Source organism: Ruditapes philippinarum, unplaced genomic scaffold (genome assembly GCF_026571515.1).
Source record: "Ruditapes philippinarum isolate M1 unplaced genomic scaffold, ASM2657151v2 ctg4831_1_1_1_1, whole genome shotgun sequence".
In the NCBI taxonomy this organism is placed as follows: domain Eukaryota; kingdom Metazoa; phylum Mollusca; class Bivalvia; order Venerida; family Veneridae; genus Ruditapes; species Ruditapes philippinarum.
The window spans coordinates 30249-47602 of NW_026851890.1; the positions used below are offsets into that span (position 1 = coordinate 30249).

Genomic DNA, 17354 nt, shown 5'->3' on the forward strand with positions numbered 1-17354 from the left:
TTAAAAATCTAGTTTGGGGCATTTTAATGTCCCATTTTAATATTTATTTCACCGATGAAAGCTTGTGATCTTAACTTCGTTTCAGTAAATATTTCAAAACATCATTTAACAATAAAGGTATTTCAATTTACGGTTATTACATATGATTTATACAGTGAGATATGCAATCGGTCATCTTTACTCGCAATTCTACTGATAAGAAAAGCCTGTTGTTTGCTAGTTTGGAAACTGTCAATCGGTGTATTATGTGATATAGAATATTGACCCCAAAAATGCCTGCCACTTTTGGCAAGGGAGGTAAATATTGAAAAAATTTGGAAGTTTCTATCAGTATCATCTATATATAATCAACATCACTAATTCAGCGCCATCACTTATTTCACAGTAATGGTATAATTCCATATAACCAGTGTTAAAGATCCTGTAATTTAATTTTTTAATGGTTTTATATCATAAATATGATGCTCAAATGAAGATTTATCAATATTGTAAGTTCCAAAAAGCATTATTTGTAAAGATATTACCGAACTAACATTTCATGTTAATAAAGGGAGGTAATTAGATTTTTTTTCCCTATAAAGTCCAAGTCAAATTTTTCAATAATGCATATATTTTAATGATTACATTTATATAATGTGGACAAATATTTGAAGTAAATATTTCAAATATTCTTTGATGTTTGAAAATTGTTTTAGAAGCAGAATTATATACAAATATAAAATTACACTCAAGTGTGGTAAGCAACTTAATTACAACATACAGGATCTTTAGCATTGGACAAAATTGACAATAAAGTTTTTGTGCAAAATATTTTAAAATGTATGCATACGTCTGGAACAATAATCATTTCCTAAATAGTCTGTTTTGTCAAAAAATAATTTTGAATTACAAAGTAGATATAGTTTTAACAGTTAAAATTGAGCAATTTAACATTTAGTAATTTCAACTGAAACAACTACCGGTAGAATGTAACACCATTTACCATGATTTAGATTATGACAGTTTTCAAATTGTTAACCTATGGTCTACATCTGGCCCATTACATCTGATTTTGACTGAATATTTTGTTGTTTCCTTGTGTCATACAGCAATTAGTACCTAAATGTTACAGCTTATAAACATTTTTTTCTACCATACTTAAATTGTTTGTTTCCCTTTTTGTTTCAAAGCGTTAATTACCATGAACTAAGAGGAGCACAGTTTACATAGAAGATATTTGTTTAGTTCAGTGTTAGATCAAAATTAATTTCATTGAGCACAAAAAAAGTATTTTTCACATGTGACGCAGCCAAGAGTGAAATATAAACTTTTGGTGTTCACGAGGTGTAATATTTTTCGATCTTACACTAAACTAAATAAAGTTTCTTTTTATTTTATACAAAAAATTGTTTAAAAAGACATTTGAACCTAATACTAAATGGAAATCGCTGCAAATAATAATACAACATGACGTCATTTATGACGTTACATCATTAAGTTGGTTTCCAGTTCTATGCACGCTGGTGTTCCACTAAAAAAATGTAACGGGCTTGAATTCAAAACAGACAAAAATATCAAATTGATAATCTCACTGTTTCAAACAGTGAAATATCAATTTTGTATTTCACTGATGTATTTCTATAAACCACCAAAAAGCATGTAATAAATTTAATCATAGCACAGATTTGTGTAGATAATTATCATATTGCTTTACAGAGATATAATCAATGTTTTCAGACCATCACCAGAAAATATGTTAATACTGTTTATCACACATTTATATATTCACATATCACAACCTGAAACTTTATCCCCAAATAGATCAAAATCATTGAATGAGACCAAAAACTGTACTTGACAGATTCAACATAAAACTGTTTAATATGAATCAGAGCTGTCACCGATTCAGTGCAAAGCATATTGATGATAAATCGATATCGGCTGACAAATATATCGATAAATACTCTTAATTACTTGTAAATAATTCACTTTAGATAATTTTAGTTTAAAAATACATGTACTGTTCATACAAATATGTTGTGTCCTGTTCATAAATGTCCTTTGCATGACTTTTTTCCTGACCATTTCTTGTCATCACTACTATGAAATGTCCATTATGTAACAACAACTTAGTGTTAGACATGGCCACCTGCTTTTGAATATATTTTGGGTGAATTTTTATAATTTCTAGACTTTCAATTATTAGGTCAAAATTATTGATTTTCTAAAATGTATATTATTGATTATTGATCTAGAGATAAATATCAATGATACATCGATATTGTCTCTATCGATGACAGCTCTAATATTAATTGATATAACAACAAAGTTAACACAGTCATAACATAGTATATATAATAATGGAGTGTATCATCATCCGTGTCTTATGCCGATTTATCCACCCCTCTGTCTTTTTCAGCATATATTTTTGTTGTAAAAGGTCTGCAAAGAGAGAAGGGGTAGTGTTAACAATTATCATTTTAAGCTCATAAGAAGTTAAATACAAAAACTCCTCTATAATATAAAAATCTTACACTGGCAGCCAGTTTTTATGTTGCATGGATGATACAAGATTCTAGCTTTAATATTTATATTTATTTGTTATCAGAGGTTGTCAAGACCAGAGCTCGAGTGAAAATGCTGGTATCAGTGAGGTACATATATAATATACTAACAATTAAAGGGAAGTAACACAATTACTCGTTTGAAATATTAATATACAAGTTATCTTTCTTGATACCATAACATCTGTATAGACAGACTGGTAAATGTATATTTAGCTTGAGGGGACTATTCACAACGGAAATGAAGCTCTGCCCACTTTCTGCTAAACTGTTATGCGAGATATTTGAGTCTATACCCACAGCTAGTGTAAAATTCTGTTATTGTCTGTTATGAGTTGGTGTTTGACCTTTTCCTTGCATATTTAATGATAATAATAAATCATATTTCTGACAGAAATTAAGAAAAACTAATAATGTATTGCCATTTAGCACTTTTTTTTACAGTAGGGTATACATTTACAATTTCATTCATAAGGCAAAATGACATTATCCTAAGCATGCAGTTTATTCTAAAAATCATGTGGTGGTGTTGGTAAATTTTCAGTCCGGATCAAGGCAGTTAGCCACATTGAATTTACCAGAGCACAGTTCAACCACCACACTGTTCCTAGCCAGACAGTCAAGCAGTTGATCAATACTAGTTGCTTTCACTTTCGCAATGAACTGAACTTCTGTACATGCCAGAGCAGAGGTACAGTGCGAACGATCGCAGATACAATTTCATGATCAATAACAAGGAAAGTGAACTGCACTGTCAGGAATCAAACCCGGATCTACCCCTTCACAGTCCAACGCTCTCCCTATTTGGCTAACAAGAAGTTGCCTTCTAAAAGGCATGTGGTAATAACATCCTTGAATTGTCTTACACTGGGATGTAAGGTGTTTTTTTCTAGCACCCGTGTAAACCGTAGAAATTCCTGTCTAATATGCAAAAATATTATGAAAAGAGCAGTGCTTTTATAATGATTGAGTGGTAACTCTGAGTACATATACAGGGGTCAAAGTTCAAACACCTTCTAACTCCTAAAAAAATGTTTTGAATGAGTTTTGAAAAAAAAAAAAGTTCTCGAGGGGGTGTAAAACAGATTTTTCTACCACCTGTGTAAGCAGTAGAAAATCCTGTCTGATATGCAAGAAAATATGTCACATTACTATACACTGTTCCTTCTACTTATGTATAGCAAATAATAACATCAAGTTGCAACCAAAGGATGTGACATTATAATTTAACATTGTTATTCCATTTTTATGTTATAATATTCTGAAGGTGCTTTGATGAAATGAAGTTATAAATATAAGGGCCGGGAATTATATATTATATATCCGAAACACTACTGAATATTCGAACATTGAAAAACGAATACGAATATTCGAAAAATAAAATTTGATATAACTTTTCAATTCAATTAATATCGTAAATAAAACCATTGACCTTTATTTGACCAGGTGTTCACAAGTTTGTATGACACGTGCCAACGATTATCGCCAATTAACTGTGAAAACTTTGGGGTCTAGTTGATCAAAAGGGCCCCGTTTCACAGTTTGCAATTTACCAGTTTAACAGTTTAGATTTTTTTCCAATTTTAATTATCTTATTTATTGTTTTCTGTGCTATAATCTTTCCTATTAATCAATGTCTTAAATTTTGTGAAGCACGCATTAATCGGCGGTTATGAAAGCATGGGAAGTCAAGTGTCTATATTCCGTCAGAATATATTTATTTCGTAGATATTACACTCCATGTGATATTTACTGCGTTATAGCTAAAATTATTTTAAACCTTATCTAAAATTAGAAATGAATATAAAAAAATAATACAAGTTAAGTTTCAATATAATTATTTGTTATTGGGGCTAAGAGGCTACGATGATTCATATTACTGTCAATCAAGTCACGCGAGTTACCTCCCGTTAATAAGACAAATAGGATTAACTGTACAAAAGGCAATCAATTTATGAATTTATTGTAAACATATATGTCGAATTACAATATATAAATTAAAAAAAAACTGACGTAGTAATGAAGGTATTTTTAATCGTCGATTATTACAGGCATATTAAAGTAGTATAGTATTCAACGCAATCATTTTCGGATACGTATACGTCAAAGCAAATGTTGTAAAAACGAATATTCGAATATATTCGAATATGGAAAACGAATATTCGAACATCAAATTCCTTATTCGTTCCCAGCCCTAATAAATATCAATGGTAAATAACATGTGTTGTTGCATGCATGTTTATATGCTTGATAAAACTGTTTATGTTTTATACATACCCTTCATACTTTATTGCAATTTTATAACACACGGCCACAACCAAGCTCAACAATATTCCACTTTGACTAGCTTTTCTGAAATAACAATCTTATTATGAGAATAAAAAGCCAACGAGCCACCAAGTCACTGGGGTTTACAAACAGAACTGCTGCTACATAATACATTTATCATGATATGTACAGAGTAGAGTTGAAACTCTACTAAGTCACCTCATTTCGGCAGTCACCTGACCTAAACAGCCATTTCGTGACGCCCCCGATGAAAATCACTCTATTTTATACAGGGATGGCTACAAATACCCAAACTTATACTCAATTACTCGGTCATTTATCTGATGATTACTCAGATGATTTCCAATGATCTTAAAAGTTTTATCACACAACATCAACACTGTCTACATGCTACTTTCATTTTTTATTTAAATTTATAGAATTTGTAACTATGTGCATCTCCAAATTTCTGAACTAATTGGATACACTAATCTTTCTTAATTGAAAAAAAATTACATGTATAGAATTTTTTTTTTTTTGAGTAATCGAATATCAATTTTGTTAAACGATATTCAGATGTTCGATGTTTAACATAACCGAGTACTCGATTGAATGTCCGAATATCAGTTAACCAGTTACTCGATGCCATCCCTAATTTTATACATCTGTTCAACGGTCACCTGCTTTCCGCGGTCAATGGTTAAAAACTGATGATGATGATGAAACAGATTGCTGTATTTATAATTAAATTAAATATTTTTTAAAGAAACAAATAATATATTTGGATAAAAACTTGGTCCTCCATTCAGCAGCCCCCTGTCTCAAGCAGCCAAAATAACATCATCCCTTGGCTGGCTGCTTCAGACAATCTGGAATCTAAATGACCTTTTAATCATTTACCATGTTTCAATGTAATAATACTATAATATATTTCTTTACATTACACACATGTAAGCAAATCTAATACAATTTTATCTTGTGTTTAATTTAAGAACAACTCACAGAAAACAGAACAATTCCATTCAAAAGTAAAAGAAGGACCAGTTCATTTACCAAGACAGAAGTGGGAAAAGGGATGATAACTAATATTCATATAAATATACCTACACAAGAGCTGCACCAAAAAAGTTTAAGAAAGATCCCCAATACATTGGGTTGTCTATAATGTTGAATGGAAAACTGGTACATTTCTTGTCCATCAGTATACCAAAATAATCTCCTGTAACAGATAAAAGTAGAATACTTTCTATATACATGAACCATTGCAAGTGATTTCTCTTGAATAAATGTTTATTATATACTTATTTATTATATACTTATGAATGAAATATTAAAAATTATTGATGAAATAACGTGTGTATTTTCATTTTCTGTATTTTCACTGTAAAATAATATTTTTCACTGCAGTGAAACATATTTTTCGTATTTTCACTTGTGTCTTGCCAGACTACTTTCTTCTTAATTCAGCCAATACACAAAATGAAAGTAGAATCCTGAAGAATTGTAAGGTCAAAAAAAAGAAAAAGCATATAATCAACAAAGTTTTTTTTTCTTCTAAAAATACAAAATTTATTTTCATCTTGTGATAAGAAAATTATCATATTTCACTTGTGGCTCCCGTCACTCGTGACATATTTATTTTCATACCACTTGATCAAAATAAATCCTGTATTTATAGAAAAAAAAACTTGAATATCCTCTATTTATTGCATTTTATATTACTTCTCATTCTGAAAACACTTGATTAAGTACTGGCTGAATAGCAAACACGGCAGACCACAACAAGACCATATGATCAGATCTTGGTCTGCACTTATTGCATTGGTAGATTCAGTTTCTGTCTGCAGGCTAAAAGTTCATATCTTCACTGTGTACTGTTCACGATTCAAAGGAAAGGAAATCCAATACAAGAAGTCTTCTTAGCAGTAGTCAAAGGCATATTATGCCCCAGAAGGCTCAGATATTAATTTTTGCTTCTTTAGAAATGGCCTATATGAGTTTTGAAATGTTAAAGATACAGTTACACATTTTTTTATGGTCGTTATATCATAAATATGATGCTCAAATGAAGAGTTATCAACACTGTAACTTCCAAAAAGCATTATTTGTAAAGATATTACTTAATTTACATTTCATGTAAATAAAGGGAGGTAATTAGAAATTTATTTTCGATAAAGTCTAAGAAGAAATATATATTTTAATGATTACTTATAATGAGAATAAACATTTGCAGTACATATTTAACATATACTTGGATGTTTGGAAATTGTTTTAGAAGGATAATTATATACATATATAAAATTTTACTTAAGTGTTGTTGCATCCTTAATTACAACATACAGGATATTTAAGAGCATGTCAGATGCTTATTGCCTGAATAATACAGTAATGAATGTGAAATTCTTTGTTGTAAAAGTAGCAAAATGTAAACAAATTACTATTTTGACTTTCCTTCAAAACACTTAATCACAGTAACTATTTCTAATTGCAACTATTTCTAATTGCCAAAAAGAAACAGATAGAAAAGATGGTTTAGGTTACTGGCCAATGACTTTTTGGAAACTCAAATTAACAGGACACCAAAACAAAAAGCTTTTGAGAAATAAAAATAAATGCATTTCTGGGGCATAATGGGCCTTTCAATTTAATAGAGCTCAACAAAAATATAAATTGAAATTGACAATATTACTATGAATAATCTTTCACTTACTTAAGAGTCTTTATAGGGACAAAATTTAAGAGAGCTCTACAAAAATATAAATTGATATGGACAATACAACTGTGAATAATCTTTTATACTTACCCAAGAAAGTTCCATAATATCCTAAAGCATAAAAGCTAGTAAATACAAATACTGTTCCTATAGTGATACAGGTATATCCTAACCATAAAATCCAGTTTTGTTGTAATGTATACCATCTTGGCTGTGTATTTAAAGCTGCACTGAACCTGTCAGTAAAATATAGAAAAACAATCTTTATAATAACAGTATATCAACTGGTTTTAGGTGGCTTAAAGTCACATTAATATGCCCATTCAAGTGCAAATGGAGAGTAAAAAGGTAAAAGTCAAAATAACTTTACATTTTTGCCATACCGGGTAGAAAAAGGTCTTGATTGGTTTTAATTGCCTCATGAAATTATAAGGCAACCAATGAAATAGCCGACTATGACACACCTCTAATCAACTGGATATTGGCCAAAAATCCCATGGCTGATAAATGTTAATGGTTCAGTTTTGGGTATCTAACATTATTAAGACAGCATTCTCAGTGCATGACAGTAAGAAAATAGCATAACTCTGTAAAAAAACCAACTCAGAATTTTAGGATCGGTGTCCATCATGTTAAGTAATTAAAGAGAACAAGTGGTGTCAGATGTTTCAGCCCATTCCATTCAGAAGTTTTGGAAATATTAAATTGCACACAAAATTTAAAAACTTTATTAAAGGCTTAGGGTGACAGTGATGCCGACATGTGTTCAATTACAACAACCCTCCCTATTCTTTGAACAGTCAACCTTAAAAATGACTTCTTTCAGCTCAAAGATTTTGTACACAAATCAGTCTAGACTTGTAAATATAACTCCATAATAATGCTATATTATACTCACCTCATATCTCTAAAAATTCCAAGTGCAAATATGGATGCACCTAACACCCAGCATCCAACATATTTACCAAATATCCGAGATAGACCTTTGTTTCTATACTCCCATCTTGCTAACTGAAATTTAAATTAATAAACAATACTGTGAAGTCATTTTTTATAGCTTAACATGTCTATTTTCCTTTACTATTGTATTAGTTGCGGGACCGTTCTGTTGAAAATGTGACAAGAGTTAAATTGTATACACAGTGTGTTAACTGGAGTGCATGTATTAATTACCCGCACTCCACACTGCCTGTTGATTGGCTAAATTTTTCTGAGGTTTACTTTTTGTAATGACAGAGAAAGGGATAGCGACAGAAATATCATATTCAGATGCTCAATCATTGGTTACTTTTTTGTGGGTTTCATATTGTGACAACAGGGAACATGTTTTTATTTTTGCCCATGATACAAAAGAGAAAGAACATCAAAACACTCGGCAACTTCTCACTTCCCCTCGGAGCGTGCACGTCGCTGAGAAGGCACAGGGCATCGGCAGAAGATTTACAACTTGGCTGGTAGTCAACTTAAATTTTTCCTTAGGGAACACCCTACTTCGTCACTTCTGCGGACCAGCTGCCGATGTCCTGACTAATGCCGAGGGGAGTGGCCCTACAAAGTAGGCTGAGACGACGAGGATGGTGTACTAGGGTGCGTGAGCCCCTAGTACAGATAGACGGCTTGTAAGGCAGGCCTATAGCTGGCACAAACAGCCCTTTTCAGGGCTAAAAACACCTTTCCTATTGTCACAGGTTACTGTACATTTAGGTTCTCATTGACCGCCGTACAGTGACCTACTTTTCGGCTCAAAATTCATATCTTTGGCTAATACTCCGTGGAAATTGCATGGAGGTAAATTATCACCATTTTGTGCTTCAAAATTAACTCTTTAAGGACATGACTGGTGACATGTCCGGGGTCCGTACTCGACAGCGCAAGCTGCATTTTGTGCCCGAAAGGGCGGATGGACCCTCATTAAGCATTAACTAGAAGAAGAAGAACACTCGGCAATCTGATTTATACTTGAGGGGCTATGCCCCCTCGTCAATGTTTTCACATAGGCTAAAACATTTCCATGCCATATCTAATGCACTCAGGTGTGGACATACCTATTATTATAAGTAAAATAAAGACAATAGCTTTTAACTCATCAATGAATAAAAAATTCTATGATACAATCTTTAGATAGTTTAACAGAAACACAAATTAAAATTATTTAATTACATATAAAAATAAGATTTAAAAGATAAGTTTACCACATTCCAATAAGTAGGATTAAAGGCAATAGTTGCCATGGATATCCATAAATTCACATCTGACCAATCTATATAAAAGTCTGGTAATGCAACCTGAATGAAAAAAGTATAAAATTATACAAGAAAAATCTTTACAATTAAATGTTCAAATGCATTGTCAACTTCTCAGAACATATTCATCTCCAAATTAGGGCAAAAATATCTTAGTTCAGATTATTATGCCCGTTGACTTCCAAATACAATGTATATGTAGGACTACATCTACATCTACATCTACATCTACATCATACTGCTTAACAATCAATTATGATTATGACTAGCAGGCGCGTTGTCAGGGAACTGTTAATAAAAGAATTTATTTATGTGCAAATTAAAAAGTTAAAAGAATAAAAGTTCTACAAGACTATCAATTTAAAAACATAGTGTGCAGTTTAGAATTTATAGAATGGGTCAAGCCTCTCAGTAAAGATGTTTAAACTGGGGCTAGACTGAACTGTTAGGGGAAGGCTATTCCAAAGACGTATGCTCCTAGGAAAGAAAGAATTTTGATGATATTGTGTCCTCGAGTAGGGTATCAGGTAGTTCAGATTTCTTGTTTGAGTAAGGTGTTGGTGGTCTACAAAAACAATGTTGTTTTGGATTTTATACAAGTAGGTTACAGCACTGATGTTTCGACGCTGTTCAAGGGTTTGCCAATTAAGATCATTTATCATTTTTGAGACACTACTTGTATAGTCATAATCATTAAAAATGTATCTAGCAGCTGATCTTTGTACTTGCTCTATCTTATAAATTAAGTATTTCTGCCAAGGATGCCAAACTATGGAGCAATATTCAACCTGAGGTCTAACATAGGTCTTATATGCAGTTTCTTTTATCTTTTTATTTGGAGTTTTAACATTTCTTCTATGGGTAAAGTCAAAAATAATGAGGCCAAACATTTAAAGGCTACCCAGATTAATATTTTAATAGTTGTGTATATTGTTATAAGTGCTAAATATAGCATCTATCAGTGTTGTAAAATATGCCAAGTTTCAGGGACATCACGCTACAAGTGAAAAGGATACAAGAAAAAAATTACCCTAAAATGTCAGGAGTGTAACACTTTTAGTGTGACATTTTACACAAATGATGATTCTCTATTCCTGATACAGAAAAACAGTTTCTTAAATGACAATTTTTGTCACTTATGTTATATATCTTATGCTCTCGCAATTGCTTTTTCTTATTTTTTTTGTAAAATGTAGGTATCCCACTTGGTTATCCAGTCACTAAAGTCAGTCGTTGTAAAATAAAATGTACTTTAAAAAAAGCATGGTTTGTACTAACAGTAAAGTTTCTGCTTATATCTTTGTTATTAAAAGCTTTTCCTTGCTTCTAAAATTTTGACCATTGTATATAGTTAAGAATATAAATTCTTTTTTTTCTATGCTATAAATGTTATTGACTCGATTTCGATTCAAAATAATGACACTGCTCAGTGTCAGGAGTGTAACATCTTGTACTTTTACTGATTTCCTTATTGCATATAAGGTGTTATATTAATATGTTCTTTCTTTTTCAAAAACATGAGTCCAAGTGATGTCAGCAGTGACATTAGTTCAAGTTAACTAAATCATGCACTTTCTGTACATGATCATCAGTGATGTCAGGAGTGTAACACTATTTTTGCCATCTTTTAACCTTGTAACGATTTCATGAATATACCATATAAATTTCGTATCTAAATATGATTCTTGCCACTATTCATAAGGAAAAGTAATTAAGTATTTGTTTTTTTGTTTTTTTTTAAGAAACCACAATGCTTAAGTTCTGTTTTTAGTATATTTACTTAAATACCATCAAAATTTCCTAAATGTCTACTATTGACAAGTATAATCATTGAAATTTTATTATAGTACACTAAAGAAATTACTGAGAAATTAAAATCATGTATATACTCTTTGCAGAACAAAGCATTTATATACAATTATTGAAGATTAAGTATGCAATATGAGTAAAATACAGTATGTGAGAATAGTGAAAAGTGTTACACTCCTGACATTTTTTTCTTTTTCGGCAATTGTAGTTAACTTTATATTATTTTCAGCAGACTAATAAACAATTGAAGTAGATATAAAAAAAAAACACTATAAAACTCATGTAAACAATTATATATGCCAATTAGTATGATGAGATTTGATATTATTTCTAAAAAGTAACCAAGTCAATAACAATAAAGACATACAGTAATTTTTTTTTCATCTATGATAATTACTGTTAATTCTGCAATCATTTTTGTTATCACATTTTTTTGAATGCAGTTCCTGCATATTCAATTTTCAGTTATTGTAGTCCTTAGTCTTTTAAAATACTAACCATTTGAATTCTGCCAAAACACTGCATTTTTGCTCTGCTTTTGCTTAATACCTAACCTTAATAAAGAAGTAGCTAGTAATACTAACAATTGTGAGAGAGAGACTAACCTGAGAGGTGTGCTTACAGACAGCATTGAGTCTTATATATATAACAACTCAACAGAGCATAAAAATGAAACTCTAAGCGAGTTTGAAAATAAAATTCACAGAAAAGGTTGGAAGATTCCAGGTACTATTCCTGATGACGGCAATTGTTTCTTTTGGGCCAGCAGTGATCAGTTACATGCCCTTGGGATGACTCAACAAAGTCACACTCAGTTGAGAAGCAAAGTAATTCATCACATGCAAAACTTACCAGAGGTATTTATCAAGCTTAGTTTTAAAGTCATGCCTGAAATTCATTTAATTAAATTTTTTATTTAAAAAACTTGTAATTTTATATTTTTAAATCATAGGTTTAAAAAAAAAATACAATTTACAATTTTATTTTTCAGACTGACAAATTGGAATTAGAGCAAATCTTGGCAAGTGACTTAACCAAATATATTGAAAATATGTCAAAGAATGGAACCTATACAGACCATGTGTGTTAACAGAATATGTGCAAAGCCCTGTCTTGCAAGATAAATGTGTTCATGGGGATACTCCTAACGTAACCATTGGAGATGGAGACAGTTCCCTACCAACATTGTTGATGGTAACATTCCAGAAATTGAACATTATGTTAGCTTGCAGCGTTTAAATAGGTAAGACAAAATAAATATCTTATATAGAAGGATAAATTAAGCATGTTTCTGTTCTTTGTCAGATGAATTTCAACCAATATATTTAGAAATGTATCTTTTAAAGACACAGTTAGTATAAACCTTTCAATTATCATATTGCATAATTATTTAACCCTGAAGATTTTGTAGCTGTAGCTCTCAAGTCAAACAGAAGAACATATCTGTACATTGCTGGGTCATGTTGTTTTTTGTATATTTTTCATTAGTTTCCTCAGTAATTTTATGACCTAATTTTAGAACTTGAAATGTGATTGTTTTCTTTTCATTTAATTATATTAACTACTTATTGAATAGGTAATATCACAGGCAGATGATGACATCCAAGTTAGGTTCCTTAAAGCAAGCGGAGGTGCTGACGAGTACAGTTGGCCGGCCAAGGAGGATGTGTCCTGGCAGTCCTTTGAAGATATTGTTCAGACACTCAAAATGACAATTCTTCTTCCTGGGCGCGGAATACCGCTTCAATTTTTAACTTGAATGACTTAAGATCATAGAAATCATATATTTTCAAATAAACAGTTCCAAGTGCACATCTTGTGTCAGGAGTGTAACACAGTTTGAACAGTTAATGTTAATGTTTGTACTTTATGTAGTTTAAATTTGTAGCTTCTTTTTATCTTTTTATTTAAATAAATGTTCTCTTAAACCAGTATGGTTTTCTACCAGGGGTAGAAAGCAAGTAGAACATATATAAAAAAGAAAATGTTTACACTCAGATGGTTCACATATATATAGTAAAGGTTTGAAAAAGGTCACTTATTTTTTAACAAAGTGTTTTTAAAAAGGCAAGATAAACAAAAAGGAACAATTAACATAGAAAACTTATACTTGTCTTAAGTATTTCATTAAAAAATATTTTAAATCAATATTTTAAGATATTAAGTCTCTTGCCTGAATGTGTCAGGAGTGTAACACTCAAATGTTAAAGTGAAATTGTGCATTTTTTTGTGAAATAGATTCTTCATGGTCATTTTGATATTTTCCTATTGGTTAGGAACAGAAGCTTAATTAATGTTTATAACCTTTATTTCCATTTTTTTGCTAATTGTTTACATGTTAGAAACTTGTTTGCGGTTTTAAGTGTAACTTCATATCTTTGCTCTAAGAATTATTCTCAAATGTAATAACCTATCAGTATGTTTTCAAACATCAGTGGTGTTCTGTACATGTGTTTCTTATGTAATTTTTACCTCCAATGTTTCTGTAAAGAACTATTATCATTTAAACAAGTTATGCTAGTCATGTCAGGAGTGTAACGCTTTTTTATAAAATACAAGTTAAATTTGACTGCTTATTTTTTTTTTTTGAGAGGTTGAAATATTTGGAAACTTTATTTTACATCAAAGTAATTATTAATACATACTTACAACTACTTTTTTATTTCTCTGCCCAATTTTCTCCAACTTTAGAAAAACTTGATGTTCTTACATTAAAGAAAATCAGACTTTAGTAACAAAACAATAGCATTTTTTTTTCTCTTGTAAAACTACTGGTAAAAAAATGGTATATTTTTTATCCGTACATCACTACTGATACTAAAATATAACAACACATATGATTTAATTAACATTGGGAAGTATAGTGACACAATTTTATAAAGCATTGGTTTTGTTAATTTTTGTTAATAAGTTGAAATAAAATGTTGATTTATACAATTTGTGTTGTGTTAGATAAAATCCAATTACTCGGCATTAAACATCAATCAATATCACATGGTTTTAAGTGAAAAATAAGTAGAAATATGAAATTTCAATTTTGACCCTATTTTCAAATTTTTGCCTCATTATTTTTGACTTTACCCCTAATGAATCTGAGGGAATTATTAGCTTTAGATGTGATGTTGTTTATATGTTTGGTCCATGAAAGGTCTTGACTAATAGAGACTCCTAGGTATTTCGCTTCTTGAGTTGAGTTTAGTTGGATGTTATGGAGGGTATAAGGAAATATTACAGGGTTTCTTTTTCTTGTTATCCTGAGAACTTCACATTTGTCAGGGTTGAATTCCATGGACCAGTCTTTTTCCCATTTTTCTAAAGCATGAAGGTCATCTTGGAGGGTTTGGGCATCTTGTTTGGATCTGATGGTTAGGTAGACAACAGTATCATCTGCAAAGAGTCTAACCTTACCTTTGACACTATCTGGGAGGTCATCTATGTATGAAAGGAAAAGACAGGGACCTAATACCGAGCCTTGGGGGACACCTGAGAGAACTGGTAGAATTCCTGATTTTTGACCTTCAACTACGACTTGCTGGGAGCGTGACTTAAGGAAGGAATGGACCCAATTTGTAACCTCATAGTTTATACCCAATCTTTCTAGTTTACTCACAAGTTTGTGATGGTCCACCTTATCAAATGCCTTACTGAAATCCATGACTATGACATCAGTTTGTTGGCCACTTTCAAGATTGTCATGAATTTCCTGGGAGAAGCTTACTAGCTGGGACTCACAACTCCGTTTTGACCTGAAGCCATGTTGATAGGGGCTAAGGATGTTGTGTTTATCATAAAGGACATAATATTGGACACTAAGATGTGCTCCATCAATTTGGACGCTATGCATGTGAGGGAGATTGGTCTATAATTGCTGGGTTTGCATTTTGGGCCTTTTTTGTAAACTGGGGCAATTATTGCATGCTTCCAGTCTTCTGGGACAATACCTGTTTTAAGTGAGATCTGGAAGATGTGGGTCAGTATGGGAGTTACCTCTTGATGGAGCTCTTTTAATAACCTAGGGGATATTTGGTCAGGACCAGAAGCTTTATTTGGGTTTAGGTCTTTTAAAAGTTTCTTCACACCATCTGAGGACTGAGTAGAACAGTGATGTTAAATAAACTTAACTAAAAATCAGGACATCTTACCATGGCATATAGCTCCTTTTTACATATTACAAACTAATGTCTTAAATCTTTGAATTCTAAAATAATAATATATGATTCTAGTGATTCTAGCTCTTTAATGTACACATGTACTTTTTACTGCTCCAAGATCACAACAAGTATAGGTTAGTGTTTAATAATATGTATTAACAAAAATAATTGGTCAAGCCTGCCGCAGGCAGGCGACCAATTATTTTTGTTAATGCATATTATTAAACATTAACCTATTTAATGATCAACATTATTTTTTCAACTAAAAACGAGGCATTTCACTAAATCACTGATAGCTCCGCCCTTTCTCTCTACAAGATGTCTACACCTTGTCAAGTTTCTAACATATCACATTTAGATAAGCTAAATAAATGGCCCTATCAACAAATAATCAGGCACATTTTTTACTGAAATGTCACAGAAATTATACCTATAGAATATCTGGAAAAAAAAGAACAGCGACGAAAATGATACAATTAGGTAAAAACAATGGAGTTAATGAAATGTGTACATCCTTTATAAATAAATGGAAAATGTGAGAAGATACATTAGATTAATAATTTATACAAATTTGTTATTAGCTTTAAGTTATAATTCACTAACATTTAAAATCCCTATTGATTTGCTCATTTGAAAAAACAGTTTTTCTGTGTGTCAATCTAGGTTTACAGGTGGACGGGGTCCATTTACAATGAGTTTTCCAGCCAAAAAAATGTAATCATTATATTCTTAATATCAAGGATTGTTAATGCAGTTTATTCCTATCTAATGAAAGAAAATTATGTTTTGGTTACCTTTTCTAGAAAAAAAGAAGTTTAAAACAGTCAGCAATTTATAACAGACATTTTTCTTAGAGTTAAAAGGATATAAAAAAGTTACTATGTAATCATTTGCTTCTGCATGCCCCACATGTATTATCTATGTAATAAATTAATTGATTGTATCCTCACATTTAGAAAGCCTATTTTTTTTATGTTGGCATTGTTTTGCTAACCTTTATATTTTACAGTTCAGAGTGCAAACCACACCTCTAACTCCTCCCTGATATAATGCATCATTGGAATTTGTTAGACTGGTTAGACGACAGATTAAGTAAATTTTATTTAGTTAGTACACATTAACCAAAGTTAGACTTAGCAGAAATTTGAAAAATACTACAATGTGATTGGACAAAAAATAATGTTGATCATTAAGCATGATAATTAAGGGTAAAATCTAAGAATAAAACAGAATCACATGATATGAAATGACTGGAATTTTAATTAAGTTGTACTGGATTATGTTTTGCAGATAAAATAATCAGTAATTTTTCTTCACGCTCAGTTATCGTGACCCAAGACATCCCAGGTAAGGACATTTGATAACGTTTTAGCAGACATTGACAATTTAGCTGGTTTATGCGTCGTGTCAGGCTGACATGTATATTCTGGTGTATTTTACTATTTGGCCGAACATTTGTATTTATACCTTTGATGAATCCATTTGCCCAAATCCTTGACAACAATCTTTCGGGTAATAAAATGACATACGCTGCAAAGAAAGTAAATTTTTTGGACTTTCGTCTGTTCCAAACAGTCAACGTGTAGACGCTTGCTATAACTGGATTTGTTAAAAGCGTTCACATAAC

The 17354-nt window shown here is 31.3% G+C and overlaps 1 protein-coding gene and 1 long non-coding RNA gene across 3 annotated transcripts; one reads left to right on the forward strand and one right to left on the reverse strand.

Moving 5' to 3' along the window:
* Positions 1-1030: 1030 nt before the first annotated feature.
* LOC132741974 (phosphatidylethanolamine N-methyltransferase-like) lies at positions 1031-17351 on the reverse strand. Of its 2 annotated transcripts, none has more exons than XM_060730252.1 (7): positions 17195-17351; positions 9717-9809; positions 8423-8535; positions 7615-7760; positions 5919-6030; positions 4821-4895; positions 1031-2421 (listed from the first exon to the last, which is right to left on the reverse strand). In XM_060730252.1, exons 1-7 carry the CDS (start codon positions 17252-17254, stop codon positions 2364-2366), a joined length of 657 nt encoding a protein of 218 aa, XP_060586235.1. In that variant the 5' UTR covers positions 17255-17351; the 3' UTR covers positions 1031-2363. The 2 variants fall into 2 exon arrangements, 1 of the variants encoding a protein (XP_060586235.1); XR_009627370.1 differs by having other exon boundaries at positions 2384-2421; positions 5915-6030.
* On the forward strand, positions 10619-14604 carry LOC132741950 (uncharacterized). The gene is made up of 3 exons (XR_009627366.1): positions 10619-12433; positions 12568-12819; positions 13153-14604. It is a non-coding gene; the product is annotated as an uncharacterized LOC132741950 (long non-coding RNA).
* Positions 17352-17354: the final 3 nt, after the last annotated feature.